Below are 20,457 nucleotides of genomic sequence, written 5' to 3'. Positions count from 1 at the left end.
GTTGTAGAAAACGAGAAAAGAAAAAGCAAGATATGTGCTTTGCAAACCAAAGTAATAGCTTAAAATTGCATTTACAAGATTGCATATCACTTAATCACTCAAAATGGCACCCATGGAAATGTTGTGTTCGCTGGTAGGAAGCTCGGCTCAACCAGCACGGACCCGATCTCTTCCTGCCCGCACAGCACCTTCTCAAGAATTTTCTTGGAATCCACGGGCATGAAAAAAAAATCCTCGTTTGGAATGCTTGGCGCACAAACTGGATTCATTGAGGAGCGGGATAGGACTGATGGAACTGTTCTTTATAGTTTTGCAAAGTTGCAGCTAGAACTTCCTGAATATAACCTTGAATATAGCTACTAAAGATGATTTCCCCTACCTTGTGCCATATGTACTGATAGAATAGCACACTAGTCACCAGTTTTGTACAATAAGGAGACTTGCTGCAAAATTTACCCATTTGCTGAGTATAATAGGAAATGTTGTATTACTGTCCATTGTTTACAGAAAGAGCAAAAACTACTTGCCCTTAGCTTTAACGGGTGCTCTAGCCTCAAACTTCACAAACATAACTACAACAAACGGACTGTCGGACTCCAATTTCTGGAACTCAAAGTTATTAGCTAGTAATACACATATTGAGTTGTTTCCTATGCTTCTATGACCTCCTAAAGAAATGCAGTTAAGAACAGAAACAATCACCTAAACCTGACAGTCATACTATACATAAGTTTTGCTATGATTTGTTCTGTGGACTTTGCTAATATGAACTAGAAGCCTAATGAAATCTGTAGGCATAAATACTAAGATGGACGAAGGAGATGCCTACAAGATTCATCAATTGTGATTTGAGGATCTAGTAGTGAGAGAAGATCTCATGTCCACAATGGCAGATTCAGCTGCTCCTAACTTGATTGCCTCTTTGCTTGCTCTTATGAATCTTGATACTGCACCTTTAGTGTATTCATGAGCTTCTCTAACATTCATTTTCTTGCCCATGTCATCTGGGAAGCTACTCAAGAAATGGTCACCATTCAGAACAGCAGCCAATTGCACTACTTCTCCCTGGAACTGAGAGAGTCTTTTATTTTCATCTGCTTTTATGCTTCTCAATGGAAAAACATCAGGAAGGACCTCTGTCATTTGATAAGAGGAAACCTCTTTAGTAATTCCTAGCATGCTTAATTCTAATAGAAAAATGGTAGAAAGGGTGTAAAACTGGGAGTAATTATAAAGTTTACAACTCAAAAGGCATATCAATCTCTCATAGAAGACCACCTTGTTGATCAAAATCTTATCTCCTAATAGCGCTTTATGTATGTTTTTCTAAGCAGTCCCTTTGATTGATCGATAAGCTATCACTTGAAATATAACTTGATTAATATCTTCAGCAGGCATAACTTACCAGGGCAATCAGTTCTTGGGGAGGTCAATTCCCCAACAACCTGTTCAAAAGTGCCTGCCCATGCATCTCTATGCGTCAAGAAGTTGGATGAGAGATTGAAAATCTTCTTCATGGTAGCAGGGACCGAGGAATGCTCGAACTCAGAGTTTGGAGTAGGTCCATTTGGCCTGCTTATTACTGCAAACAGGACAAGCCAATCATCAGCAACTTGCTGAAACAAAAGAGACAATATAAAGAGCAGACCTTTTCTAGTATATTCCTTTTCTGGGATTATGCAAACCAGGTTTGATGCCCAGCTTATATATGCTCAATTGGAAGAAAACTATGACCCGGTAGCTTCATGAAACTGTAGAATATTATAATAGTTCTTACGAATTATATTGGTTAAAAACTTAACATGAGAATAGCAGTCTCTAAAACATTATAGAAATTAAAAAAAAAAAACCCCCATTTGAATATGATTGTATGAAGAAATCAATGGAATTTCAATTTTCAGATAGCCATGTGCTCATGTGCCAATGCCACTGCTGCTTACCTACTACAACTGAGATGGGGGAATTAACAAAATTTTGGTAATACAACAAACAACATCTTGCTGTATCCTGACACATAAATATCATAAAGTTCATAACCATTTTAGAAACAGAACTACTCTTTATTCTTTTTCTTCTTCTTTTTTTCCTTCTTCTGATCCATATGTAGACAAAGAATGAAAAAATATTCTCCATATCCATTTCCTTCTATTCCATCAAGCTAAAGAATCAATAAGCCCTGTATGATGGTTGAGTTAAATGTCAGTAATTGTCTGCGAACTCTAAATTTTGTTACCACTGGACTTTACCCTTCTCTACTTCTCTCTTTGTAAATTTGAGATAAAACAACATCATACAGTTCTTTGCGCCAGAAGAGTAAAGAAGCCTTAGAAAATGAAGTGAGTTTTACCAGTTCCTTTCTTGATCCAAGGAGACACCATAATTGTTGGAACACGAACACCAAGTCTGTCAAAGTTGAAGAAATAAGGAGCTGGTCCTGTATTTCCATCAGGATTGGGAACATTAGCATAAGGAGTCTGAACATGATCATAAAAACCACCATGTTCATCATAAGTGATGATGAAAAGAGTTTCATTCCACTGAGGACTTGCTCTCAATGTCTCATAAATCTCTTTCACTAGCTTCTGCCCATTAGCAACATCATGCGATGGATGATCATCATTTCCTGGAAAACCGATTAGATCAAAGTACCTAGGTTCAATCACAGTCAGGCTTGGCAATTTTCCATTTCTTGCATCCCTCTTAAACCTCAGATCATACTGATGCAACTTAAAAATATACTTCAGTTTCCTCAAATTCCTGAAGAATAAAGTAGTTGGAAAACTTTGAAAATATATACCAAAATCCAATCCATTGTCATGAAGCGAATCAAATATAGTCTGTTGAGGGTATCCAGTAGCCAACTGCTTTATCACATGGCTAGTTGAGCCATGAGAAGTAGCAGAGTAAACAAACAGCCTGTTTGGTTGAGTAGGACCAGGAATTGAAGAAAACCATCTATCAAAAACCGCGAATTCCCGAACTAGTGCAGCATAAACTGGCAAATTCTCAGGCTTAAAACCTTTCATAACTGTTGCAGACAGATTCTCCGACATCGTTAGTGCTTGTTCAACAAAGCCAGTCATTGAAGGAATTGAACCAGAACCGAATACCTGTTGCAGCACCTCTTCAAACGAGTGACCAGGGTCCGGATCCACAAATTCAGCATCATCAGAAAAGCAGATCCTTTGAGTATGTTGAGCCTTAGTTGAAACAGGATTACACTCATCCCCTGTTACACCATTGATCAATGGATTGATGTAATCCTTCATCCATCCAATCATATGATCAAAAGATCTGTTCTCCAAGACTAGAACAACAACTGTCTTAATGGGCTGCTGCTGTGCTTGATGAGTGATACGAAAACTTGACAACAGTGCAAGACAAAGCAGCAACAGAGAGGAAAATGCAGGTGCTTTAGGCCCGAATTTTCCCATTCTTGATCTTGAACTTTCAATAACAATGTAAACTAACTCCAACCCAGATTTTTGCCTCCCTCTTAGGATGAGAAATGATGAATTTCTGGATGGAAGAAGTGACTATAGTAATGGAAGAAAATGTGCAAAAAGGAAGCTGAAAAAAAGCAATTAGCAAGGCTGCTCTTTTGTTGTGGGGGAAAAAGAAAAAGTGCAGTAGGAATCTAGCAACGTGTAGAAAAATGTTCCTATACTTAAAACATTGTCATAAATGCAGCTAAATCTAGTGAAAGAAAAGCATCTTGATCGAAGAATGAAGGGAAAAAAGAGCTGAGAAAATAGGAGAGTTCTGTTCTTCCAGTTCTTATCAGTCAAGAGTCACAAGGGTGCAGTTGTGGTGGGAAACTGTAGTGTAGGAAAATGATATCTGAATGTCTGACTCACATCGCTTTCGATGAGAGGAGGTTAAATGCGGGGCGACGTGTGCAATCCAGCCGCAGTTTTGGCGGAATCTGCTTTCATTCATCAGATTTTGGGTCTTTTTGTTTATCTTTTGGGTTAATCACAACTAATCCCCTTAAAGTATACCTCATTTCTCACTTTACCCCCTACCATTTTTTTGTCTCACTTTATCTCCCATTAGACAAAATTATCCCTCTATTATTCTAAACTCTTATTTTTCTTTTTTATTTTTTTTCCTTTCCCCTTTTGTGCTCTTTTATTTTCTTTGTCTCTTTCTTCTTTCTTTAATTCTTCATCTTTCCCATAAAAATCTTCATTTTAATGATTGAAATTAAAAAAAAAAAGAAATTACAGAGATCTATCTTCTCCTTAAATGATTAAAAAATATTCAAATCACTTTCCCAAAATACAATTTTTTTAGCCTTTCAATTCTTTTAATTTTGGTCTTTCCTCTTTCCTTTCTACTTTCTCATTTTATTCTCAAGAAAATATTATAAGATGAAATTGTGACCTGATTAATAATCATCAATTGAAATTTATGACACGTGGCATCATACAAAAAATCAAAAATTAGTTTTTGATACCTTTTAAATTTTCACTCAGAAATACAATTACAAACTCAAAATAAAAATTTTCATTGACATGGAGTTTTCTATTGGAAATGATGAAAGAGCGAAGAAAGAGAAAAAGAAATAAAAAAGAGGAAAAAAGATAAATGAAAAATCAAAATAATAAAAGGGTAATTTTATCCTATAGGGGGTTAAATGAGCAAAATTAAAGGTTAAAGGGTAAAGTGTTAAATGAGATATACCTTAAGGAGATTAATTGTAATTAACCCTTATCTTTTTCACGGGATAGTTAAGTATTTACGCTAATGTTTTTCAAGAAAAATGTCGGTGGAAAATTGCAAAACTCCCAAACAGTCCTTCGAAATTGGAAAATGGACCGATTTGTCTCAATTTTACAGTTTTGCTCCAATAATTTTGTTGGGAAATATTTGTCTTCAATTTCAGTACCACAGTTTTGTATGCCTTAGCAAGTTTCACAAACTGTGCAAGAAATTATTAGCTCACATATACTGTTTGCTACTTGGTTGTGAGGAAAAATGTTATTTTACTTATGTTATAAACACGTTTTTTAATCAATATTTTATCTTTCTAACGACTGATTTATTTCACATAAATCACATTATAAAAGTGTTATTGCAATTATTGCAAATAATAAATCAAATAATCTCCTGTCCAAACACATTCATTAGTTCTTTACCTGTAGGGAAAAATATGAAAGTGATGAAGAGTTAATTTCTTTTATTTTTGATATTCTTGGATATTGCTGCATTTTGTGTCTTGCAAATACACACAAGAATTTTAATAACTATCATTAAATTCACTAATTACTTACTTTCTTTTAAAATTTTATAGGTAATCAAATATACATGGAAAAGTAGCTTTCACTTCAAAATTAAATATACGTATCACATGATTTATTAGCATTTTCCAAATGTTCCCTTAGTATTTTCATGACAATCTTTACAATACAAAACCAAGAAGCCAGCTCTTTCTAATTTAGGCTTAGTTTGGGAGTTTAGGATAGAAAAGAAGAGAAGGGAAAACTTAAGTTACGAAAGAAGAGAAGAGAAGAGATTGTTATGTTGTTTGGGAGTTTTGAGAATTAGTTGAATGATTTTGGACATAAAAGTCATTAAATATTTGTTCAAGACTTTTTTAAGGACAAAATAAGCATTTAAAAAAAAATTGACAAGCTTCCTCAAACTTTCTTCCCATTTCCTTTCAATTTGGGAGGAAAAATTTTAGCTACTATTCATCCTCTTAAATCGTTCCATTTCTTTTCTTTTCTTTCCTATTAAAAACTAACAAATGAAGGAAAACTTAACTTTCTCTTCTTTCCCTTTCTTTTCTGTCCAAATCCTCCACTCCCAAACGAAGCCTTAAGCAAGAAACTGGACGTTAAATTGGCCATTGAAAGATGTGTTAGCACAAAAAGAATGTAAGAAATTATTTAACTTATTTGTTTTTTTGTTGTTTGTTTTCGTCTATAAACAAATATGTGGTTTTGTTCCCCCTTTAGCTCAACCGTTGTTTAGTTCATTTAGAAAAGAAACAAAAGAAAAGTTCCATATAACTGGCAATAATAGTAAGAAATTTAAGTATTAACAGGTGGTTTGAATCATTTGTTTTCTCCCTCTCTTATTTCTCTTGCCCTCTTGATTCTTCATTTTTCTTTATGAGCTTTGTCATTCTGAAATCTAAAAGAGTTTATTATGGTAAGTTAAATTCGAATTTCTACCTTTAAAAACCATACGAAGTTTTCAGGTTTCTTTGAATAGTTTATTATTTACACAAATTTAGTTGCTTACATCATAAATATATTTTTTAATCATTTTTTTATTTTGCATGCATCATATCCAAAAATTACTATAGTTTTTCTCAAAAAAAATATCTCACATAATCTCTTATCTAAATGCACTTATTTCTACTTTCTTTCTTACACATTTTCCTTGTCTCCTCGAATGCATCTTTTTTTTTTCCTTTCTTTCAAAAGATTTCAACTTTCTTTCTTATGCATTCTTCTTGTCTCCTTGAATGCATCTTTTTTTCCTTTTTAAAATGATTAACAGTTACTTCTCACTTACCTCCTTTATGACTCTCAGATCTGTATTTATCAATTAAACTGCATTTCATTGTCAATAACAAGTAAATAGTAATATTTCCATGTTAAATGCCAATGAAAAATGTGTTATGACGACTTGTCAAAATGAATTTCAACCAAAGCAATATAAGCTAAAGAAGCAACCAACTACTCTCTAAAGTAGTTGGCCATAAAAAAAGTCTTTAAACTCTATTTGAGTGTAGGTCAAGAGATTAAATTCTCTTGATTACATTTTAAAAATCCAGACTTTCCTGAAATATCGTCCGAGAAAAAAAAAAAAAAAAGTAAGCTAAAGAAACCCTCTTTAGTGTTTCTTTGCGTTGTTATGGGATACTTTCGTCCATGTGGTGAAATAATTGTGTCCCCTGCTAATTGTGTCCCCTGCGGTCTCCGGGGAAATAATAACAACAACAACAAAGAATCAATAATTTTGTTTTTTACGGCTTTCCACGTATAAAAAACAAGGATTTGGCTTAATTGCAGTGACTCCTCTTAACTTTTAAAACTTTTCCAATAGTGAGATTCTCAAAAGTTCTCACATGTAAAATTATCACTCACTCAACAATCTCTAAAGTACACTCAACAATCTCTAAAGTACAAAATCTATGTACTTTCTACAACGGAATTTACACTTGAAAGTTGAGAAACTTGAATCGCTTAACTCCGTATGCCCCAGTGTAACACACATTTATCGACGTAAAGTCTCCCAGCGCACATTATAAAAAATATCAACTATGATCTTTTGTCAACTTTAATTTAAAGAATTACACAAATCCTCGTCTTTTTAGAACCCAATTCAGCACTTAAATTTAATAAATTCATATCTTAATATATTCAAATCGTTTGATAACAAAAAATTGAACATCTGAATTAATTAAGTGCACTGAATTTTCTAGGTAAAATTTGCTTTCAAAATTAAGTGATAAGGTTCCGTTTAATAAAACTGAATCTGAATTCTGAAGTCTGAATATTGAAAGAATTAATTTACTAAATTTTATGAAAAAAATATATAAATGTCTGAATTTTAATGTTAAATCTATTTATACTGTTTGATATACATTTATAACTGAATGCTTAATAAGTTAAATTTGACAATTTTGCCCTTATATCTTTTCATCCAAAAAGAAATAGAACCTATGATTTAATTAGTTTAAAATTTTTAGGTATGAAAATGATAATATTTATTTTTAAATCAAATTAATATAAAAGATGAAATATATTATATAATGAGTATGGAGAAAATATAAAAGTCATTAAAAAGGGAGAAAAAAGAAATAAAAAATCATTAGATAGAAAATATAAAGTTGTTTTATTAGATAAGAATTTTGAATATAATTAACAAATAAAGGTAGATTTGGTAGATAAGATAAGACAGTTGAAGTAATTCTATTAATTCTTATCAGAATTAAGCATTAAGTTGGGATTCTTGTGCTGAAAAAAATACACATAACTTCAGCACTGCTTAACAAGTTCAGCAGATAGATTTTCATTTATCAAATACTCAAAACATCTGAAGGTCTGAAAAAGTTCAATTTCAGCACTTTTTAATGTTATCAAACAGATTTTAAGTCATTCATTTATCATTGAATGTGATTTGCACTCAAATGTATTAGATTTAATACTTAACAATTTAATAACTTAATGGATTCACATTTCAAACTTTAGTTTTATCAAACGCACCCTAAGCCCAATCATTTAAACTTGAACAAAATAATGTGACATAAATATAGAAAAATTAAAAGTTAATAAGAGGGTAGAGACAATGAGAAAGGAAAAACAGTTTACATAATAAATCTCAACTTTAAAGTGTGAAGACAAAAAGAAAAAACAGTTTACGACAACAAAGAAAGGGGAAAAAAAAAGAGAAAAGATAAAAGAAGAAATGTGACAGTTAAGCCTATTGGTCCAGCACACTCTAAACACTTCATGCCAAAAACCCACTATGTATCAGCATTCTAATCCCAATTTAGGCTGACAAAACCCTAAATAATGTACGTTCACATTCTCCCCAGTCGTCCGCCATTTCCAGCTCCGCCGTGATCCTCCCCTTCTCCGCCGGCCTCACCGTCTGCCCCGCCCTCATCCCCAATCAGCTCTTTCTTTCTTTCTTTGTCAGGTACATCTTTCATATACACGGACTCCTCTGCCTCGTGTTCTTCTTCATTTTTAGTACTTGTGTTTTATTTCCATTTTTGAGTTGCGTACTTTTGTGGCTTTTTTCAAGTGGTTGTCTGCAGAAATTTCAGCGTTGGAAAGGGTGGATTATAATGGAAATGTGCCTGATGATGGGATGAATAAAGGAAGGACCGGTTTAGATTTCTTTGTGTACTTTTATTAATGGGCTTAATTTATTATTACGCCGGTGTGTGTCAAGTGTTGTGTGTTTTTGGCTTTAGTCGGATACTGTGATAAATTTGTGATGGAAATGTAGGTTGTTAAATTCGATAATTTAATGAAACAGCATTTTAATTGTATCAATTCCCAAATTGGCAATCGTGTTCCCCTTTTGTGTCCTTTTTCTCAATCACAAGAAGGTAGCGAAGTAAACAATCTAGAAAAACAGACAGAGCCTTTTGGCTTTTGGTATATTGAACTTCTTTATGACCAGGGATAGCAAACTCTGTAACAAGGCATCAGTTTACAGTTTGCAAATTTTGTGCTTGATTATCAGCGGTATTATGTATTTAATAAAAAATCCACTGTTTTTCCAGCCCTAGATTTACATTGTGGCTCGCTGCCTTTCTTTTTCTCACCAAATATATATGGTGCATTTCTATTTAGGTCCTGGATGCACTTGGTTGTCCCTTGCAATCTTATTAGAACCTTCCAGCAATGAAACCAATAGCAAATGGGGTTCCTAGAGCCCAGAGGCAGAAAGGCTTTCAGAGTGAGGGGCCTAATTGGGTCCTTATTGCAGGCGGTGCTTTGCTAAGTACATTATCAATTAGGTTGGGTTACAAGCTGAAACAGGTGCTTGACATGAAGCCACCGGACAATACCAGCAACAGCTTGAAAGGTTATATGACATATGAATAAGCTTCACTTTTCCTTTTCATATTTCTTCATGGTGTTGTCTTGAAGAGTTGTTTGACAATTCAGGGAGTGGAAAATTTACAGGGAGAAAGAAATCAGGGAGCTGCGGTTTGCATTCAAATGCATATTCTTTTCATCAAGATGGGAATGCTTGCTGCAATTGCCTTTCTGGTCTGGCATTTCTCTAGCCTTAATTCCCCTTCAGCTGGAAGTTATTTTCCTTTTTTAGAACAAATATCCATTCAGATTTTTGGTATATAGGTTATTGCTCCAGCTGAACATGGTTGTTGCTTGATGCACACTTTGGTAGGGCATGCAATCGGTGCTGTTTCATACTTGTGGGGGTATCCTTATAACTATGTCCGAGAAATAAGATGCATTTGCTTGTTTTGCACAATTTTCATAGAATTGACACTTCAAAGATGAAAAACGGTTTTTTTTTGGGTCTTTTTGTCTTTTAAATTTCTCCTGAATATTGATTGTCCGGTATATGTTTACCTCCACCTTCTTTTAAGTTTATATTGGTCTTGCTGCTGTTCTTCGTGGAGTGGTTGCTTCACATCTTAGATTCTCGTCTTTCTGGTATTATAAGGAATATATCCTCAAAAATTTTTTTATGTGGTTCCATGAAAACTTAAAGACCTTTTTGCTGATTCTGGATGTATTCAGGATTTTATTTATGTCCCTATATAATTCCATGGTTCATTTTGTGTAATTTCTGGTAATTGATTAATGAACAGGATCTGTGAATGTGATGGAGATCAAACAGCAGCGCAATGGCCAAGTTCTGTCAGAACCTGAAATGGCATTACCTCTTGTTAAAGTTTCTTCTTCTGAGTTCAGCAAAGAGAATGGGGTAATCTGGGCATCATCTCCTGACCGCCTTGAGCTTCCTCAGAAACCATTCCACCATTCTAACAGTTCTGATTCACCTTGCGTCTCTGAAGCTGGTTCTGACATTTTCAGTAATCGAGAAGTGATTCAGAAGCTGAGGCAACAGCTGAAGAGACGGGATGACATGATAATAGAGATGCAAGATCAGATTGTAGAACTGCAGAATTCCCTCAGCACTCAGCTAACACACTCTACCCAGCTGCAAGCACTGCTAGATGCTGCAAACAGAGATCTGTTTGACTCAGAGAGAGAAATACAGAGGTTGAGGAAAGTAATTGCAGATCATTGTGTGGGACAAGACAATTGTGGTGATAAGCCTACCTCTGCACCTGTTTGGCCTGCTGAACTAAGGAATGGCCATTTGAATGAGTATTCCGAAGTTGAGGGACATTTGGATTCGTTGGAGAAAGACAGAAACAGTGACAAAATTGAAATGCTGCGAAGGGAAGTTAATGAGTTGAGGGAAGTTATAGATGGAAAAGACTACCTTTTGCAGAACTATAAGGAGCAGAAGTCTGAGCTCTCCATGAAAATCAAGGAATTGCAGCAAAGATTGGATTCTCACCTCCCAAATATTTTGTAGTGTGGCTGCTCTCTGTGTATTCTTCTTTGGCTTCTAACTTATGTTTTCTTGGTCTAAATCGCTTGAAAATCCCAAGTTTTGGTAAAGCATCATTTCTTTTTTCGTTTTTCGGTCGATAAGCAGCAGTTCTTGTGTGGTTCGTGTGTATATGATCTCAAGTTGAGAGTAGAGAGTTTTAGTTGAAGTTGGGAAACCGTTAGCGTAGTTGTTTTCAATTGAAGCTTCACTTTGTATTTGGCAGTATCAAAATGTCCATTCTGCATTCTGAATTCTCAAGGCATGAAAGTGATCCAATTCCACTTTAGTAGCTGATGGATTTCCATTTCAAGCTTGAGATTTCACAATATATTATGGTATTTTGTTACAATTCCATATGCAAATGCTGTTTTAACTGACAAGTTGATGTTCATAAATTTATAGGAATTTCTTGTATCGCTTTCTTTCAAGTTACATGGATAATGGTAATTTCCTAGCCAAGTAACTTACTGCATCTATTTACTCGTGCATATTATTGCTAGTTGGACACTTGAATCATCCTAAGATTGCAACTCACATAATATGTAGCTAATAACGGGTGGTCGACGTTTCTTGCATGCGTGCTAAAATAATGGGTGATTGATATTCTCAATCTCTAAATGATTCAATTGAATGGATATTTTCTTGCGCAAACCATCAAGAAGTCCTCCCACAATGTTGTAAAAACTCTTTAACATAGAAGGCAATTTTTGACAATTCAACGAAGTTTTAACAAAGTAAATAATTATATACTCCTTGTAACTTAAATGTTTCTAATATGTCAATATTCAATTAACTTGTGAGACATAAATGCTATAGTAATTAGATCCTTTGCCTATATTTTTTTTTATCTAGGATCTATAATGTTGGGGATCTCAACTTAACTATTAGCTATTAGATTAAAATCTCTTTCAACTTTGCCCATATTACTTCTTCTTGTAATACACAAGTCCTAATAGGCTGTAACAAATATTTTTTACTAAAATTTTATGTCCTGGGAAGAAACTTATTTTATATTTAGGGACCAATTGAACGCATAAAAAGCATACATTTTCAAACAAAAGTGTAAAATAAGACCTTGTTTAACCATATATTAAGAGCAATACAAATTTTTTTTATACTTATTTGCTCTTAAAGTTAAATAATCTTAGTTTTAAACAAAAGTTAAGGATGTAACTATAAATATGAAAAATTAGGGGAGGTAAGTGTAATTCAAGCCTTTTCTTTCTCTTTCCCTTGAAATTTTAGTCCTACTAGGCACTAGCCAGCACCTTTCAGTTGCCCTCTCCACAAGCATACAGGCTCTGAACTCCAACATCAAAAAGAAGAATAAGAACCCAAAAGAAACCCCAAAAATCAAAAAAAGGAAGAAGAAGATGGAAAATCAAGAGGGCAAGCAGCAACCCCACCTGATTCTCGCCAACAAACTCTTCTTGCTTACTCACCCAGATGTCGACGACATCGAGAAAGTTCGCCTCCGGGATGAAGTTTACAACGCCGTCGTTTCAGATGGTAAATTTGGCTTCTGAGTAATTTAGATATATGTACTTTTTTTGATTGGTTTATATTTTTCAGTTAAATTAGGTGTTTTGTGTTTATATGTCTTGGGTTTTGTTTGTTAAGGAGTATTAATTTGATTTATGGTGGGATTGTATTCAGATATGGCGCCGTTGTACGAAACCCTAGTTGGAAATGGGGTTTTGAATTTGAATCAAAAGGTGCTGGATTCGATGCGTGCTAAGATTGACGAGGAACTCAAGCAGCTTGATGAAAAGTAAATTTCAGATTCTCGTTGGACTAATTTATTTTTTCAATTTTACTAGCTTTCCGAATTTTGTTGGCATTGTTAGTGTAGGTTTTATTGAATAATTGGACCGTTTAGTATCAGAGGTCTGCGGTCTGTTTATTAGTTTAGTGGATTTGGGGAACGGAGAATAGCTTATGATTTCCTAGTCCTGAAAGATTACGTTTTGTAACGTCATTTCTGTATGTTTCTGTAGACTAGCTGCTTGAGTTCGGCAATTTTTTAACCTGATGTCTTAGTTTTGCTGCAAGGCTCGGTAAAATGCTGCCTTAGTGCACGTATATTTGTATTGCTTAACCTGCTTTTTGAATGTAGTTGTTATGCAACTTCCGGTTTAACTTTTTAGTGTTTGCCTTAAATGTTTTGTCGGTGTCAGGCATTCCGACTAGATACAATAGGATGAATATTATTGATAATTAGTTTCATTCTGGCAAAGAGTAGGTTTAATTGGTTTTAGACGTTAATTCTGAAACATTGCAGTGCCGGTTCTTATGCTGTCACATGTAAGGTTCAACTCAAATGAGAGGTGAAGGTGCTTCTTTTGTTGATTTGTTTATTGATTCTTAGTACGTTAAAAAGGTGTGTGAAAAGAAGACAGTCCTGGTTTGCTTGCTCTTCATCAAATGAGTATTGAAAACTGTCTTTTGATGATATGGTATGGAAAGATGGCTTTTGAACTGGTGGTCTCTAGTGTTATGATATTAAATGCACATGAAACTCCAAACATGTAGGAATGTCAAAAGAAGCAACGTCTTCTTATGTTGATCCTCCCTCAATATAGATGATACAAGTTTGTGCACACAATTACAAACAAATTAGAGTGAACTGTGTGATTTGTTATCTCAATTTCTAGTTGCATATAATTTTTTTTTAAAAAAAATTGGGTTAGCTTATGCAGATGAAAATGTAAAACTGGCAATTAGATATCACTCATACATTTGAATGATGAACCATAGGATTTTGGCATCTCTTATTTGTCAAAATGGACTAGAGAGTCTGCCCCGTTTTATGCACTATTCCTGTCACCCCTTTTTGGCAATTCTTTATACCTTTTCATTTTTTCCCTTGTTCCTACTCTTTTGTGTTAGAATTTTCCTTAAAAAAGTAGAAAGTAAGAACTACTACTCATAAGGCTTAAATATCGACCTGACTTGTGAAGTATTAGATGTCGCTATGTAATCCTTGTTAGATATTACATGCTATGTAGCCCTCATGTCCTTCAATTGCTGTTTTTAGTGGTAATTGTGTATAAAAAATCTCCCTTCAGGCAGTCAATCTGATACTTATGCGCTGGTTCTTGTTACTAGGACTAAAATTTGTAGCTGATGGTTATTCCAATATGTCATTGTGACAAGAGTGTGCCTAGTGATATATATTTTGCTGTTTGTCTTTTTTCCTCATTTCCTTAGCTTTTGGTGTATAGGTGCACAAATTCTTCATTATGAGGTCTTTCCGTGAGTTGGCATGAGTAGATTTTTTTCCTGCTTATATAGCTCCATATGCTATTTTTGTGTGGCACTTCTTTAGTCTTTATTCATCTACTTTCTAGGATTGCTGATGCGGAGGAGAACTTGGGAGAAAGTGAAGTTAGAGAAGCTCATTTGGCCAAATCTTTGTTTTACATCCGAATTAGTGATAAGGTAGACAAGTGAACGTTTTTCCATCATTGCACCTCCATATCCCTCCTCATGATTTAACCATTTTTTTGGATATTTGCTTCACAATGAATCCAGGAGAAGGCACTTGAGCAGCTCAAAGTCACAGAAAGTAAAACAGTTGCAGTTGGCCAAAAGATGGACCTAGTTTTTCACACTCTGCAGATTGGTTTCTTCTATATGGACTTTGATCTCATATCAAAGAGTATTGATAAAGCAAAGAAGTAAAGGATATTTATATATTGATCTTCAATAATATATACACACTTATATTATAGCTTAGTGTGCTCCAGTTTTCCTTAATATTTGCTCTTGACTTGTGGTTTGCAGCTTGTTTGAAGAAGGAGGTGACTGGGAAAGAAAGAACAGGTTGAAGGTGTATGAGGGCTTGTTCTGCATGTCAACACGTAACTTCAAGAAAGCAGCAAATCTTTTTCTCGATTCCATTTCAACTTTTACGACTTACGAACTTTTTACCTATGACACCTTCATATTTTACACTGTCCTTACAAGCATCATATCACTAGACAGAGTTTCCCTGAAACAGAAGGTATTCATTTTTTTTAAGATGATTCTGGTTCAATTGTAGATCAAGCAATCATATTTTCATTCCTGTCTAACCACATCCCCTTGATGACATTCTAATACTTTTCATCTTTTTCTGGAAGATGATAAAAGGGATGAAGTAGAACTTATGGTGCCTGTGCTGTTTGTGGCAGGTTGTTGATGCCCCAGAGATCTTGGCAGTTATTGGGAAAATCCCATTTTTGTCAGAGTTTTTGAACTCACTTTATGATTGTCAATATAAATCATTTTTCTCTGCTTTTGGTAAGTATAAATGCTGTTTAATTTATGTCACTATCTTACAAACATATTTATGAAATACCTCATTCTCGATAGAAAAGAGGACCTTTAAGGGCATAGGCTCTTGAACATATAATGTCAAATCCAGCCTTCCCTCCTTCCCCAGACTGACGTGTGCTGCAGATTGGACTTGGGTTGTTCTTAGGGACTGGCTCCACGCTGCTTAAATATGTGACAAATTAATATGGTATATGTTTGTTCAGATTTGAGCTAGCTACTACTTTTCTAGATTAAGGATTTTTTAAAATTCTTCTCTTTTTCTTTAATTTTCTATTAAGTAGTAATTGTTAAATAATCTGATATAGTTATCTGCTTCAGTGTTTCTGCTATTCACACAAACCACCGTCTCCTCTGTTGAACTATCACAGTTTGGACCAATGTTTTGTCACTTATTTACAGTTTGTCTTATTCAATTTATTCAAATGACTTTCAGCTGGCTTAACTGAGTATATTAAATTGGACCGGTACTTGTACCCACACTTCCGGTATTACATGAGGGAGGTTAGAAGTGTGGTTTATTCACAATTCCTCGAGTCCTACAAGAGTGTTACCATTGATGCTATGGCAAAAGCATTTGGGGTGACTGTGGATTTCATTGACTTGTAAGTTTGTCATGTATCTTGATCCTATGAGCTCTTACCTGTAACTTCAAATTACTGCCATTATACAAATAAATTGATGTTTGGGTATTTAATTCTTCTGCAGGGAGCTGTCCCGCTTTATTGCCGCTGGAAAGCTACACTGCAAGATCGATAAAGTAGCAGGTGTGCTAGAAACTAATCGTCCGGATGCAAAGAATGCCCTCTACCAGGCAACCATCAAGCAGGGAGATTTCTTGTTGAATCGTATTCAGAAGCTCTCTCGTGTCATTGATCTATGAGTTATGTAACTGTTGTTTTGCTTTGGGTGATGACATGGCAATTGGGGGAATTATGCCTTGAAGTTCTTGACTAGTCATCTGATGTATTTCTAGCGGGATGTCCTCAGTTCTTTCCCTGGAACTTGGTGGACTATTTCAGATCATTATTGAGTCTTAAAAAAATTATCACCTTTATGCAATCTTTGGACGGATCTGCTTGTGCCTTCTTTTACTATTGTGTTAAAATCGAGTAGACAACGGAGAATGATCGCGTCATTTGAAATTTCAGATCGATGGTTAATTCGTGCCTCAGTGATTTTAGTTCTTAGCAAATGTGTAACTGGATGTAACGATCTTCTTTCTTTGTAACCTCTGAGGCAGAACCCCTCGATCATTTATTGTTCAATTTTTAGCTACTTGTTACTTCCTGTGGTTGTCTAAGTTGAAAAGAATACACTTCCGGTGGGTATCACCCCCCCCCCCCCCCCCCCCCCCCCCCCCCCCCCCCCAAAACAAAAAAAAAACTCTTTCTCCCTCTCTATGTAGAGATGGGGAGGAGAATCCAGAACTGCAAGGCAAGATAACCAATGGATCGGTTCGGTATTTGTCACTAGTTTCTTATGCAAAATCGTTAAGCAGCATTCATAGCAGGAGCAGGCGTCCTGCTATTTTTATTGCTGTACGGCCTTCAGTAAATGTGCTTTGAGGCGTGGATAGAAAGTTTGTTTTCCTTTTCCAGGTTAAAGCAGTTGCTACACAGTTTAATATCAGCTGAAATTAGGTTTGGTCCTGATTTTATATATAATTAATTGTACGGAGGCTGGAGAGACTCTCATAATAATAATAATAATGCGCAAGTAATTTGTATTATGACGACATCAAAATTATGTCCAATCCAAGTCAATTATGTCGAACCCAAAGATTAAACCCCGAAAGTGATTAAAATCATTCAGAAAGGACAATGGCATTATGATCAACTCTCTTTTTTGGACCCAACATCCTGTCAAATGCAGCATCTAAATTATGTTAAAGCGCTCGCTACCTTCCAGTAATCATTTGTAAAGTTGCTTTTTCCTCTTTTTTTTTTTTTTTTTTTTTTTCCGACAAGGTGATTTCCAAACTAATGAACTCAGTCTACGACACATGCATACCTGTCAAGATAGAGACATAATCGGAGCTTTGTTTCCCGATCTAGCTTCTATGCTAAAGTCAGTTATGCAAGGGATTAGGAGTAAAAGCGGTACTAGTTGGACAAGTTATAAGCAAGAGAGAAACTAAGCCAAAATCCTCTCTCCCCTCTCAAATGGAGGGGAGTATTTATAGTGAGGAAATCGACAAGAGGAATGATGGAACCTACTCCTCGTTATCTACAAGGAGTGAGCCTAGGGCAGTGGTATCAGAGATAGGTCTGGGTATGACAGTGGTAGCAGTCATATCAACTTGTCTGACACTTGTCAACTTTTGCCTGTAAGTACCAGATACCGAATAACTAAATGGATCCAACTGACCGAGGTGAAATTAGGAGGACGAAGACATGGGGAATGACCTCGATCAAACACATGTTGGGTTGTGTCACCTCGGCTGGAGCATCCACACCCAGCTTGCCATATTCAGTGGGATTGGAGTAGGCCTGTGTTTTAAAACTCGGACAGGACCGACCGGTTCGATCGAACTGGGAACCGGCCAAGTGTCCGGTTCGAGTTATGCTAAAAAATCGGGTAAGTAAAAATCCGGTTTTGACCGGGAAAACCGGATTTTTCGGTTCAATCAGCATTTAAAAAAAAAACTCAAACTTTTTTAATATTATGTTTTGACCCCTAGATTGTTAAAAACTATTAATATACCTCAAATATTTCATACTTTATCAATATTTTCTTAAAGTTTGGTGTTATTTTTCAATTAAATCCATAATTTTAATTCTAAACTTGTTAATGCTCATTAAATAATATAAATTGCTATTTGATTGTTCTAATTTCTTTGTATTTTCTTGTTAAATATATTTGAAACATCAAATATATATGAATATACCTTTATTAATATTAACATGTTATTAGGTATTTTACATATAATATTTTAATTTTTAAATAATTTTTATTTATAACGTCATCCGGTTCAACCCCTATCGAACTCGGTTGAACCTATTGACCCCTGACCCCTGAGTTTGACCAAGTCGATACCCTGTCTGGTTCTGAAAACATAGGAGTAGGCACTGGCTAGTTTTGCAAAAAGGCAGTTTGTACATTTACTGGTACTATTTTGTTTTGCTTTTTGGTTTTTTTTTTTTTTAAATTTTTTTTATAGCAAAGAAAGGGATGGAATTGAAGAAGCGGAAACAGGGTAGAGGGATTAAAATTCAAAACTTCTAATTCTATCTTGACGGGGGAATGGGGTGTTTATTTTGGTTTATGTCCATTTCATTTTCATGCAAGAAAAAGTTACGCTTACAGAGTGACAGTTGGTGCCAGTTGACAAGAAAATTGTAATAATCATAATGCCATCAATTGAAGTTGGTGGCTCTTTTTTCACTACTTTAGGACATTGAAGACGTGCGACTGAGCTAACTTCTTAGGCCATCCATCACATGTAGGGATGGCAATGAGGGCGGGTGCTCGCGAGGGGCACTCGGGGCGGGGGGGAATTATTTTCCCCTGCTTAGAAACGGGGCGGGGGGCGGGGGAGTATACCTCCGCCCCATCCCCCGCTCCGCCACCCGCAAAACAAAAAAAAAATATATATAAAAATATATAAAAATATATAAAAATATGTAAGTTAATTAGTTATAAACTTATGATAATGATATTATTAGTTAGATGTATTATATAATGTATATTAGTTTATGTAATAGAATTGATATTATCAATTATATGAATAATTATGCATGTCTACTAATAGAATTTATTAATTAGTTATATTAAATTTACTAATACATTTATACTAAATTTCTAATTACACTTAATAGAATAACACTTTTTTCTCAAAAAAAAGCACAAACACAATAAAGAATTAGTGATTGCATTTGTACTAAAAGTGAAAACTTGACTATTTTAGTTATATTTATTTCATCATATTGGATTGTATTCAAATAACTTCTGTTTGATTGTTTTTATGAGTTTCAATTGTAAAATTATAATGAATAATAATTTGGTGATGTGTTGATATTTTAGTACTTGATTATTTATTAAAATTTAATTATAATAAAATTTTATTAACCTCGCGGGTACCCCGCGGGGCAAGGCGGGGCGGGGGGGGGGGAGCAGGAAACGAGGGATGGGGCGGGGGACGGGGGGAACTAATAGGCAACGGGGCGGGGGGGCGGGGGAGGGGTCCCCCGCCCCAACCCCGCCCCGTTGCCATCCCTAATCACATGCATTTCGAGTGTTTGGATACCAAAATTATTCTAAATAATATTTCGCTTGCATCACAAACACATTTTTCAACCTATCTTTTTATATTTCCAATCACCTTTTTATCTCACACACATCACATCACAAAAAATGCTACAGTAATTATTCCAAATAATATTTCAAATAATACACTATCCAAACAAAAATGTTACACAATCAATCTAACCTTGCACTAGCATTTTACTGTACTGGGATGATTAATCATTAATGTTAATTTCTGCATTAATCGGATGGTGAAAAAGTATCTGAGAGTGAAAAGCCAAACCATCCATTTACTTTTTGCCATTTTGACACTTGAAATTGGAATTAATGCCGATTTGATGCTTTCCAAGGTGCCAACTCATGCGCATTGATTTTCCTTTTATCAACTGGCAATAGATTGTCTTATACCATACGTTAAGTGATGGGTTAACTGAGTTTAGATCCCTTAACATTAAATTATATGCCGTAGAATGGAAAGGCACTAAGTCAAATCCCATTGTATTGGACCACATAAAATCCCCTTCTTAAAAAAAAAATATATATATATCCCCTTATATTGGACCACATAAAATTGGATGGCCCCTTGAACTAATTCATTAGTTGGCTTCAATATCTTAATACCAGCCATGGGATGTTACATACTTCATATTTTCTTTGCTAAATTGACCCCAAAAAAATGTATAAAGGTTTAATCATAATTTTGCTAGGGTTTTGGGAAATTTAAATATTTTTGTCACTTTTTTTTTTGGGCTGAAGATTTAGCCTCGAGGATTCCCAAAGGCGGATGGTGCATTTGTAAAGTGGAGTGGTCCTAGAATG

General features: G+C 35.0%; 3 protein-coding genes across 6 annotated transcripts; 2 read left to right on the top strand and 1 right to left on the bottom strand.

The window, feature by feature from the left end:
- Positions 1 to 731: 731 nt before the first annotated feature.
- LOC140006014 (non-specific phospholipase C6-like) lies at positions 732 to 3,571 on the bottom strand. Its single transcript, XM_072047523.1, has 3 exons — positions 2,348 to 3,571; positions 1,406 to 1,582; positions 732 to 1,136 (listed from the first exon to the last, which is right to left on the bottom strand). Exons 1-3 carry the CDS (start codon positions 3,432 to 3,434, stop codon positions 838 to 840), a joined length of 1,563 nt encoding a protein of 520 aa, XP_071903624.1. The 5' UTR covers positions 3,435 to 3,571; the 3' UTR covers positions 732 to 837.
- A 4,947-nt stretch (positions 3,572 to 8,518) lies between these two features.
- On the top strand, positions 8,519 to 11,362 carry LOC140006013 (uncharacterized). Of its 4 annotated transcripts, none has more exons than XM_072047521.1 (5): positions 8,521 to 8,661; positions 8,770 to 8,854; positions 9,327 to 9,561; positions 9,645 to 9,749; positions 10,319 to 11,362. In XM_072047521.1, exons 3-5 carry the CDS (start codon positions 9,378 to 9,380, stop codon positions 11,053 to 11,055), a joined length of 1,026 nt encoding a protein of 341 aa, XP_071903622.1. In that variant the 5' UTR covers positions 8,521 to 8,661; positions 8,770 to 8,854; positions 9,327 to 9,377; the 3' UTR covers positions 11,056 to 11,362. The 4 variants fall into 4 exon arrangements, with proteins under 4 accessions (XP_071903621.1, XP_071903622.1, XP_071903623.1 ...); XM_072047522.1 differs by having other exon boundaries at positions 8,770 to 8,870; positions 9,663 to 9,749; XM_072047519.1 differs by having other exon boundaries at positions 8,770 to 8,870.
- Positions 11,363 to 12,324: 962 nt separating this feature from the next.
- Positions 12,325 to 16,680, top strand: LOC113739824 (26S proteasome non-ATPase regulatory subunit 6 homolog). Its single transcript, XM_027267173.2, has 8 exons — positions 12,325 to 12,582; positions 12,730 to 12,844; positions 14,424 to 14,514; positions 14,608 to 14,753; positions 14,860 to 15,079; positions 15,249 to 15,357; positions 15,827 to 15,995; positions 16,099 to 16,680. The coding sequence occupies exons 1-8, from the start codon at positions 12,447 to 12,449 to the stop codon at positions 16,271 to 16,273; spliced, it is 1,161 nt and encodes a 386-aa protein (XP_027122974.2). The 5' UTR covers positions 12,325 to 12,446; the 3' UTR covers positions 16,274 to 16,680.
- Positions 16,681 to 20,457: the final 3,777 nt, after the last annotated feature.

This window comes from Coffea arabica, chromosome 4e (assembly GCF_036785885.1).
Source record: "Coffea arabica cultivar ET-39 chromosome 4e, Coffea Arabica ET-39 HiFi, whole genome shotgun sequence".
Lineage (NCBI taxonomy): Eukaryota > Viridiplantae > Streptophyta > Magnoliopsida > Gentianales > Rubiaceae > Coffea > Coffea arabica.
The sequence above is the reverse complement of the archived record's forward strand: the minus strand, read 5'-3'. Positions and strand labels throughout refer to the sequence as shown.